Source organism: Xiphias gladius, chromosome 14, assembly GCF_016859285.1.
Source record: "Xiphias gladius isolate SHS-SW01 ecotype Sanya breed wild chromosome 14, ASM1685928v1, whole genome shotgun sequence".
Lineage (NCBI taxonomy): Eukaryota > Metazoa > Chordata > Actinopteri > Istiophoriformes > Xiphiidae > Xiphias > Xiphias gladius.
Genome location: NC_053413.1, coordinates 19,061,677 through 19,073,390, shown reverse-complemented (window position 1 = coordinate 19,073,390; position 11,714 = coordinate 19,061,677). Strand labels below are relative to the sequence as shown.

The 11,714-nt window shown below is 39.3% G+C and overlaps 1 protein-coding gene across 1 annotated transcript in view; it reads left to right on the top strand.

The window, feature by feature from the left end:
- Window positions 1-1,928: 1,928 nt before the first annotated feature.
- The window catches only part of pde1cb (phosphodiesterase 1C, calmodulin-dependent b), a 90,021-nt gene continuing 80,235 nt past the window's right edge, over window positions 1,929-11,714 (top strand). Inside the window, exon 1 of the mRNA XM_040143871.1 lies at window positions 1,929-2,190. Within this exon, the coding sequence (XP_039999805.1) occupies window positions 1,929-2,190 (262 nt within the window). The remainder of the gene's footprint in view (window positions 2,191-11,714) is intronic.

Below are 11,714 nucleotides of genomic sequence, written 5' to 3'. Positions count from 1 at the left end.
ATATAATAATAATGTTATGGATTAAAGTTATATAAAGTTGTTCAAATTAGCTTCATCTCAAAAAGCTACAACATGACAGTGCCTGTTAGATGTTTATACATTATAACAATCAAATCCTATAATACATAATAATATAATTTTGAAACGGGCCATTCTGCTGCCTATTGAGAGCTTTTTACTTCTGATGCTTTCAAATACATTTTACAGACACTACTTCTGCACTTTTATTTAAATAAGACGTTGAATGCAGTACTTTTAGTTGTAATTGAGTAGTTTTATTCAGTTATATCATTGTTCTACTATTGTTACTATTATATACCAGTATTATACTATTATTGTACCATTGTTGTATTGCAACTTTTGCTCAAGTAAAGGGTCTGAATTGTTTTTCTGAATTAAGGACAAAAATGAAATATTAGGTAGACATTGAGTGTAATAAGCTTAGTGATGCATGTAGCCTGCATGTACACCTATTAGGCAAATATTGCAGGTCTTATTTCACTACATTTATTTGACAGCTACAGTTGCTTTTCAGATTTGGATTTCACAGCCAAGTAAATGGTAGGAATACTTTCTTCTTCAGTGTAACAACCTTACCAAAGTTAAATTTTATCGTCACAAAAACAATTGATCTGTCACAGGTCAAAGGTCACTTTTTCAAGATGTGTAAACACTGAGGCTGCGGAATGAGATCTAATGCGGCAGTAAAGAAAATAAGAGAAGCAAATTTGATCAGAATCTATTTAAGGAGGAGGGATATCCCTGGGCTTTAGAGAAAATATGAAAGATATAATAGATCATTAGCTTAATAAAGCTGTATGCAAAAGTCTGGCCACCCTCTGGGATTTTCAAAGATGTTCAGGTCAGGAGACTGTGAGGGCCGTTCCAAAAGCCTCAGGTTGTGTTTCTCGACGCAGCCGATGGTGGATTTTGAGATCATTCCAGATCATCTGCTTTGGACCATTGTACTGCTGTAGAAGCCGGCCTCTGTTCAGCTTTAGTTTCTTGATTTGCCGATATTTCGGGGAATCCATTCCTCCCTCTATCTGTGCCACTGGCTGCCAGAGAATAACATTTAAACCCCCAGTGCTTAACACCTGGCAAACTGGCAAAACTCCCTATTAATTATCGACTTAATAGGGACTTTTACACATGCTCCAATCGCTGGGTTCCTTTTGTTCTGTTTTTGAGCTCATGAAATAAAAGGAAACACTCGTTTTCACTGCCCCACCTTTTGCAAACAGCTGCATGCAGTCCTGATAAAAAAAAAAAACACTCTCAAATCCAAGAAAACCTCCAGGCCTACAGTGCGCTTACTGCCGCACCTGCTGTGTTTGACTGCCATCTGTCGGTGATCGATACCAGCCGAGCTGTCCCCTCCTGGCAGGTCAGGCAAGGGGCAGGGAACGTTGATATCGGTCGGTGCTTTTTATCGCTTCTCGCGAACAACATTCAGGTGCGTTTAAATCGGCGCAGCGCAGTATAGGGTTTCTGCTCATTTGAATAACCCGGGACACCCGTCGGTGAGCCTAATTAATGCCGCTTGTTTTCGCTGGCTTTGCCCCCCCCAGAGATCGGCGTGTCTGTCGACAGAGCAACTTTCTCCATGTGACGTGTCCGTCGGTGGAAACACAAACGGAGGGAGACGAACCGGCGGGATCCCTCTCCGCTTCGTTTTTCCGGTTCTTCAGTCAATTTTCGCATCACGGTGTCGGTTGCCTTCGCCAAAAAACAAAAAAAACTAAGTTAAGCTAACTGTCGGTGAATGAAAGATGAGTTTCCAGAGCACCGTTTACCGAGGCGAGTAGAACAAAAATGGAGTCAAGTTTCAACCGGTTTTGAGTAAAACGAAATGTAAACTCAGAGAAACCGATTCCGACTGAGGTTTTCAACCGTTTTTTTGTTTTTTTTGTTTCAAACTTTTGGCAATGGGCTCGGTGACCTCTGCTTTGACAAGGACGAGAAACGCGTTGGTGAAAGTGGGTTCAGAGCCGGAGACCCATGACCCGGAGAGGAGCCAGTCCGCCCCGGAGTCGGACCGGGCCAGGAAGAGGAGCGCCCGGTTCAACGTTACCACCCAGGCCGGGCGGCAGAGTTCCCGCCAGTCGCTGTCCGAGGTCCTGAGCCGACAGGACTCCGACGGAGACAGACAAACTTCGAGGAAAAAGACGTGTGAAGGTCCGCAGAGCGGTGAGTTGGGGACTTACGGCATGTAGAGTAAGAAAAGGTCTCCCTACTATTTCGAGCTGTGTCACAGTTCAAGTTCAAGCTCTTTGCAACAGAAAAGCAATATATCCGCATAGTAACCAAGTAAAAAGTCAGGTAAAAGTTGCAATACCTGTTTAGAGACGCTCACAAGTAAAAGCCCAGCATTCAAAATTTACTTTGACAAAAGTATAACCCTCAAAATATACTTCAGAGTGCCCCAAAAGTAAAAATACACATTATAAAGTACGGCCCATTTCAGAGTAATAGGCTACAGACAGTATTATATTACTGGGCTGTAATGTGTGAGCATCGCTAATATTGCAGCTGGTGAAGGTGGGTCCGATTTCAACTACTCTATGTACTGTACTGGGAGGCCTTATCTATAACAATATCTAATCATGTATGAGTTGATTTTTTATTCTGTATGGATAATCTTAATCCGCAATGAAATTTATACTGTGACCCAAGATGTGAAATAGGTGTAGTGGGGTAAAAAGTATAATGTTTGCCTGTGAAAAGTACTGAAGTGGAGTATAAAGTAGCATAAAATGGAATATTTGAAAGCCCTGCACTGATAATCTTACATACCATAAGGCACCCTTTATAAAAGGGTTTATAAATTATAGTTAACAGTTCTGTTAATAATAGATCAGTTGTAAACCATTAAAATTATAACACCGAGAGGGGCCATTTTGTTGCTTGATGACTGGTTTTACTTTTGATACACTAAGTACATTTTGTTGTATACTAATACTTCTGTACTGCAAGTACACTTAAACTGTGGTATCTGAAATTGTACTTAAGTACAGTACCTGGGTACTTAGTTACTGTACAGCACCGACATGCAGTGTCTACTCATGTTTGCCTTTGTACTTGTTTGCATTGATCACTATCTGCAGTGTCATACAGTATATCGCACCCTTTTTGACTCAGAGTGGGAGTATAGGGGTTAGTGGATGGCAATCAAAGTTTACTTTCTTCTCTTATGAGACTGCCACTTCTCAGTGTTTGGGGAGCATCCTGGCCTCGAATACAGCTGTTGTGTTACTTCATACTGCACATCTCTCTGGTTCAGTCCATGGATTTATCTGGAGATGAGAGCAACTGGTCACTTCAGAGGATTACTGTGAATATGCTGCTGAAAAAAAAAGGTATTCACTGAATGAATTCTGAGCTCTTTCATGTAGCATATCTCCACTACCAGAGCATCTCTTTGATGTCTGAGGTGGTGCCACCACTGAAGCGATAAAAAATAACAGTCCTGTTCATTTATGGAGCATTTTGTTTTTTCTTCTTCTTCTTTTTTTTTTTTTTTTAATGGAAAATGAAAGCTAAGCACACTTAGCTTTAATGCTTTTATTGTATCACCACCGTTTCACCTACACTTGGTATTTTTCCAGGCAAGTCAACACAAGTTAACAAATGAAACTGCAATTTCGCACAGTCCTTTATGGGAGATAAAAAGTCTTTTTAGTAGTTTACAGTTCAGTGAATCTGAGTACAGTAAATGAGCGCGGTTCGGTTTAAAACTGTGATGCAGCTGGTGAAAATGACCTTATTGTAACTACTGTTAAACTTGTTTAATTTTTTCTTACAGTTTTGTCCTTTGTGTTACTCAGTACTTCCTCCAGTTCATCCTTATTATCTTCAAGTGTCTGCTGCTGCCACCTCTCGTTCCAACTCCCTTCATATCTGTCCCAGAGGAAAATACTTGTCCCTGGCTGACTCCTAAAATACCAACTGTACTGTGGTGTTTCCATGACCATACGACAGTGTAAACTCCCGTTGAGTTTCCTCCCTCATCCCGAGTGACGTTCATGTGTGTTGAGCAGTCTCCTCCCTGACTGTCAGCTGACTGTACACTCACCTGCTCCCTCCTGAGGAACGACACACAGACACCTACCTCCTGATCAGCTTATCTGGTTGGGACCCTTCAATGTCAAACAGTTCCAGTGGTGTTCAAGAAGCTGGAGTCTGTTGAAGCGTATATTAATCATACTGGATAATATTTTAATAGATAGCACATTTGGATGAGAAACAGTGGAGTAAGGTTGTGTTTGAGACTGAAGTGACACACATTTTTTAGGGGAATGATCATAAAATATATGTAGGCTTGTAGTTAAAAATCATCGGGAGTTATTTTAGTTTCCTTAAACATGCGTAATAGAGCTGCAACTAACACTTTCCAACCAGCAGTCCAAAAGGACCCCAAAGGCATTCACTTTACAATGGTATATGACAAAGAAAAGCATTAGATCCACACTTTTGAGAAGCTGGAAGCAGCAAATGTTATCCGAGGACATGCTAATTAAAAATTAATAAGTAAATGACGAGAGATCAGGCTTTTTTTTAGAAGTTTTTTTTAAGCCTGCTGAAAGGTAATTCATCTAATAAATGCTTTTAAGGTTTTAACACAATCTAATATAGTGTTGAGCAAACAGAAGGACATTTTATTTTATTACAGCTGTGTTTACTATATTGTCAATTATTATCTGTCCACTTACAGGTGCCGAAAGGAGGAGTTATAGCTGTTATTAAATATTTGTATGCTTATCAATACTATACTATTAAATCATCATGTATAAATTTGCATCAGGCGCTGAAAGAAACATTGTGTGAACAGCCCTCCACAAAAGTGTTCATATTGTTAGTAATGTAAGAGGTGTTTAATGTTTTTGGCAATGGCAGACTAATGTATGTACTGCTATATGATGATGCATGCTTCATTAATAAATTAAGAGGGATCAGCTGTCCTATAGGCTGGAAATCTAATATGTAATTGAATACTACGGTTGATTTGATGGGACTGGAAAAAGATAATACAGTACAGAGGATACAAAAATCAATGAAAGATTAATGCGTTTAAATTTTAATAGTATAACATGCCTTTTAGAAAATGTGTTGATCAGTGGCTATAATCTGATTTAAAACTGACTAAATTATTTGAGTGTGTAAAATGCAGCTACAAATTCAAAGTTTAAAGGATCCTTAATTGTAAACTCCTTGATAAATAGTGTTTGGTGTGTGTGTGTGTGTGTATGAATTGGTGGGGCATTGCACATCAAATTGTTAAACTTTAATGAACAAAATACTTTATTTTGCACAGTTTATTCTCACAAACCACTATCCGTCTGCAAGAAAATTAATGAAAACAATATCCTCTTTCAAGTTAATACAAAAGCACTTTACTTTATCAGAACCAAGAACCACAACCGAGCTGTGAGACAACAAAACAATACAGAATAACCCATTACACATCCAAAGCCATGCGATGGAGCTGTGACACATGTCATAAGTAATTGATGTCAATTTAAAGTGATACTGGATCCAACATGTGTGCCCCATATGTGTTCCATCTATTCCTTCATCTTCACATCTCATCCTTTCATCTCTGCCTCACAGCGGGAGGACGACCTACTGAGCGAGGAAAAGATGCAGGTGAAGGAAGAGTGGAGTCAAATCTTAACTGCACCTGGTAATATAGTTTCCACTAGCAGTTATTGTCTGCATAACCAGTGGAAAAACATTGGTACTGAAAAATTTACAGAAACAATAGGTATGCTATGAGCAAACTCCGTGTCCTGGGCAAATTCTCATATTGGAGAATCTGGAACTAGCATACGTTTGAGATTTTTGCTTGAAACTTGGCTAAAACAGTTAATCGATTATCCAAAAAATTGTTGATTCATTTTTCTGATTCATTTTTTTAGGTTGACTAATCAGTTAGTTGACCGATTGTTTTGGCTCTAGCTTGTATCTGCAACATGTTGCAAAGTTGTTTCATATGACTGTTATGGACATTGCTATTGCACGACAGTTGAATATGAGCGTAATTTGTCCCACTGGGGCTGTATATATTTGAGTCTTCCTGTGTTTTTACTCATATTTCAAGGGAAGGGGGAAAAAAAGAAATTCATATTTCAGCCCCGGATTTACTGAATTTGGTCTTGCTTTTTTAAATCAACACCCATTGCAAGTGTTTTGTTTCTGGCGTATACTGTAAGTTGTTCCACAGTCTGCAAAGTCTCAGATTGTTGCACAGTCTGTTGAGTCTCCAAAACAACATGTGTTACATTTTTCACGAAAATTGTAGTTTTCTGAATCTGCCTAAATAACACTAATTAGTTGCTTTGGTCTGCTGGGAAGTGGTTGTCTGTGGTGTGTAAGATGCCTGGTTCTAATCAAAAGATTTTCATTTGTTTGCCCTGCTGACCTAACACTCACCCAGCTTATTTAGCCTCTTTGATCTGGAACCATGCTGTTGCAAAAATCATTAGTTAAACTTGTGCATGATACAGCTTGATACTTTTTGCCCTGTCTTCTTCGGGGTCTTGGTGCAGCAGGATTCAGATGTCAGTTCATGTAGCTCTCTGTTTTGTCAGCTCATTTCCCTCAGGTTTGCAACACAGGGTGACATTACCCTTAAAGGTGCCTCTAATGAGTATTTAGCTGGGGAAAAGGCAAGCTCCCTGGTACCCTCTGTGTCTTAATTACATGGGTGTGTTACTGTGGTGACAATGGTGTGGGGACTGACGAAGTGTGTGTCGTTCCAAAGTCTAGGGGAGACCTCTAATGAGCTTGTTTTTCTGTCTGATTGCGTAGTTGTTGTCTTGAATCGTGGCGTGCTACTGGGACATATTAGACAATCAAAAAGCCCCAAAACTGACACCATGTTAGGATGAACTACTCAATAAAATGAGAGTGAAATGTCAGATTATCAACATCCAGAAAATGAAGAGAGTTTAGAAATATGATGATGTTTGATATTACAGTGATTTTTATTCATAATATATTTAGTAGAGAGCCAACATATGATTTAAATATGCAGATTTACTGGATGGGATCTGAACTCACCACGAGTAAAAATGGGATTGTTTAAGCATTGTGATTAATTTAGTGCAAGAGGCTATTTTCTAATCCCCCCAAGTTAGTCCTCACCTCTCCTTTATCTTCACGAGTAATTAATGTCTATTGGTGATGGCCTGTCCCTGCGTTTGATGGCCAGATCAAAGGTTGAACGATCATTCACCCTCAATGGACACACAGCTGGAACAATCAGGTGTGTTTTTGTGTCAACAATCCACTGTTGCATTGCATCTGTTAAAAAAAACAAACAGCTAAAGTTTAAAGTGAAAAAAAATTGCTATGTGAAATTCACATACAAGTTTTAACTTTTGCAAACATCCTGTCAAAACTGAATGAGTTCTGTCTCTGTTGCATTATTCCAACAACCACTGTCTTCACAGATGCAGGTGAGGGGAACAATGAAAATAAGTACAGTATACATACTATAAAACCCAGACCAACCTAATGAGTGTTATTGCCACATTAACCCCTTGTCATCCTCAGTGTAATGTATGCAATATATGTCCGAAAAGGTCTCCCTGTTGCCTAGTGACTGTGACGGAGCCCTAGTAATGACCCTTGAAGAAAATGGATCTTGACAAGGATTCAACAGCTGTATGGTCATTGGATACACCTCTCAGAGCAGCTCATGTACTACTTGCTCCTTTTGAAATGTGCTCTGGCATTAAAACCAACATACACTGGGTTATATATTATGTATTTTGCCCGACAGGTGGGAAATTTGGCACACACTGAGTCAGATCTTATTGAATTGGCTAAATACAGTTAAGAGGGGTGGTGGTATAAAGGTTTATTGAAAACTATAAGATATCAATAAACAACACATTGAAAATGAATAACCATAATTAAAATGATAAAATTAACTATATTTAATTTCAAAAAGGTTGTAACTGCATGAAAATGAAATACATTTAACTTGAATTAAATGGCACACCAAATGTAAAAGTAATCTTGTTTGAAACAACCAGGGTCCTTGTATGAAATAAAACAAAATTTTTTGTTGAACAGAATTGAATTTAGAAGAAAGCGGGTTTCACTTGAACATTTTGTTACTATAGCATCCACTACTGGTACAGTTCCTTAGCAGTTATATATAAGCAGCCGTTCTCAATCTGTGTTCTTATCTGTACTTGTTTTATTGTGAAAGGTTATCAGTCGCAGCCCAATTCAACGTCCGCATCTAGCCAAGTAGAGTTCGAGAGACTGGAAGTGTCTTTGCTCCGTATCCGTTTTATTGGGGAGTCTTTGGGAGCTGATTTGTGTGGACTTAGGGTAGCCAAGTATCCCAGAGTGCATTTCTCGCCAACCAGCGGCGATGGCAGAGATTTTTTGCCAGACCCAAAGCTGTTATAATTTTAATTATAGGATTGCTATGCTGTGTCTTTATCAAGTTTTGATATGTTGTATAATCTCGCTCATTCTGTGGTTTTCAAGTTGACCAAAGTATTTAACAGGCCAACAAACTTACAACCTACTGAACGCCTCCACCACCCTTACATTAGCGCCTGTTCGTGCTTTTAGCAGAACATCCTGTGATAAGCCTGCATTGCCACGGTTTATAGGGTTATACATAAATTGGTACAACACCATGTAGCCTTCTGAAGCATCATAAAAATAAAAGCAGAAGCATACTCCTTCAGTTAAGTGTATTATGTAATCTACTTTCCAACTTCATAACCTCAAATGCATTAAACAGGAAGTGTTGCAGCAAACTTTGACCATGAAACAGACACATACACAGTCACCTTTTCTAATAGAATAGACTCTCAAAGAAAATCTTGCCCTCTGGCCCCTTTCTACCTCTTTAATTAGTGTTGCGGGTAATTACACACATTCTTTTAGACTTACTTTTGAAGGATGAATTTAATATTGGTGATGGTGACAGTAATATGATAATATCATTAATCATACTGACACAGCTGTGGCCCCAACAGGGTATTCATATTTAAATGTCGCAAACAATGGCTTAAAAAGCGCATTGTAACCATTTTGATCCTTTTGAAACAAATGGGTACCTGAGAGTCTGCTGACAAAGGGAAAGAATAACAAAGTTGAAATATTCCCAAACATGAACTCATTAGCATAAAAGCTACCCCTGAACAGGCAGGCACTTGATGTGGCACAGTGAGAGTGTTCCAAAATTAGGATCCTCACAAATTGCTACATACAGTATGAATTGGAGGATAGGGAGAGCGGGGTGACAGGAGAAGGAGAGCGTAGAGAGCTCTTACTGTAGCTCGCAAACAAAATGAGATGGAGTGTTATCATCTCGCAAGTGTATAAAGTGTCCACTGGAACTGCACTGATTGACTGAAACTGGCTCTGCCCCAACTGGATAGATCTCTTGGTTGTGATTGATTTCCTTTTCCCCAGACACCTTAACAGCTACATCACTCAGAAATCATACATTAATACTTTATGTTCGTATTTGATTATGTCCTTTTATGACAGATCTGGGCTTATTTAATAACGAGTGATCACTCAGCCTTTTAGATTAACACTCATTTCAATGTTTGATAACTTATCAGTGTATGATTGCTGTGCCAATTTTTGACATAGGTGTTACCACTGATGTTTGTGGACATACAGACATCATGCATCATTTATTTACAGTTTATTTATGAGGGGAAGTGTCAATGCTTCTAAATCGCCCATCTCTTTTGTCACATTGCTTAAATTATATGACATGCCACTGAAATAAATTACATAATTGATTGTGGCTGTTATTAGGAAGATTGCTGTAGGAAAGAACAGAGATGGAAAGAGGAAAACAAACACAAAGAACATACTTAGTTCAATATTAGCTTAAAACATGAGCAGACTGACTGACGTGTAAAGAGGAAAAGAGAGTTGGTTTGCTATATCACCAAAGAGTAAGCAGTATAAACAGAAATTTGAACGGCATAGAAGACCACTAGTGATTTGTACCTTAATCAAGTATGTCAAGTATATCAAATGACTATTAAAAGACATTATATCTTCTGATCTGTGCGCATGTTTTTATAGGCACAAACATCTGTTTGAAAGAAGGTATGAGAACAAGCTAGAAGTCTTCAAAAAGAACACTCGCAGACACTAATCGGGGGAAAATGAAACGAGGAAAAATTCCATAGCTAAATGTCAGGTGGTGCTAATAAGGGGAGATTTTTGTCCTTTGTTGATCTGGTGTTTGCAGTTGTTTGTGTACGTCTGTGAAAGGTAGTTTAAATAAGTACAAGGGAAGTGTCCTTGTTCCAGTGTCATTTAATCAACGAGCATTCAAATAGAAAAAATAAACAGATTTGAGGCAGTTTGTGTGCTTTAACAGATAAGACAGTTTGACTGGGTAATGTAAGCTTCTTTTTTTTTTTATCTTTCAGAAGAACAGTATGTATAGCTGTTAATGGGCTTTATCTTACCGTGCCTGATTAAATAACTCTTGCACAAGGAAAAGCAGAGGCACTGATTTAATGAGTAGTTATGACTCAATACACATAATCACTCTCTCACTATCTCTCTTTACACCTTTTTCTTTCCTCTCAGTGCTCATGTACCATTGAGTGATTTTACAGCCCATTTTTGTATGTTTGAGTGTGTGTGAGCAAAACTATAATAGACTACAATAGGCCTGTGTCATACCAACTCTGAGCTTCCAGTGCTTTTGGTAAAAATCCTTGACAGTAGGAGGAATCAAGTTCATTTAAAGACCTCTAGAGATGTCCTCCCCTCCCAACACCCACCACCACCACCACCACCAACATCACCGCCACCCACCACACACACCTACTGTACCTCTTGGGGAAGAGAGACGAGGAGAGAGAGTGTGGCGGGAGGGGTGGAGGGAGATCAAGAGAGGAAAAACAAATCAAGAGCCATAAGCTCCTTGAAATTAGCCTGTTGAGGTGTGAGAAACGAAGACAGGGAGGAAAAAGATATGTACAACAAAGACAAGGGGGTGGAGACGGACTTGAGAGAAATTCTCCAGCTCGGTGTCTGTAGCGAGAAGTGGTGAGTCTTTGACAGTTCTCTTCCAGCGCTCAGCGCTAACCGGGAGTCGGAGGACTATATTTTTTTCTCTCCTCGAGGAGAGTTACCCATACAAAACTGAAACAAGACACTGCAACTGATAGGAAGGATTGAAGACAGGTTAAAAGGCACAAGGGTTACCAGAGGGTTCCAAAGCGATGGAAGCTAACTCCAAGAAGCATCGATTCAGAAAGGGTCGGAGTGCCACCTTCAGCATTGATGGTTTCAACATCACCATAGGTAAGAATGTGCGGGGTAGGCAGAGCATGAAGAAAGGTTAAGTGTGTTTGCATGTGAACTAGATGCATAAAAGTGGCGTGTGTGAGAGAGAGTGTGTAGCAGAGCAATGAGGCGTTTGGCAGCACCACACTGACATCGTTAAGCACATCACATTTTCACATTTCAGTCTCTGCACAATTCGACACATTACTCCATTCTGCTGAAGTTGATGCTTGCCTCTGTAATGCAACTACACCATGGAAACAAGGGGGACTAAAGCTGTGTGCTGCTGACGTCACCAGGAATTCATTCTATTGTCTTGACAACCAGTGTTGATGAATTTATGTGCCACTTTTTTCTTTTCTTTTTTTTGTAGCAGTTGTGAAAAATCTCATAGGAGTGAGTGTTAAAACACT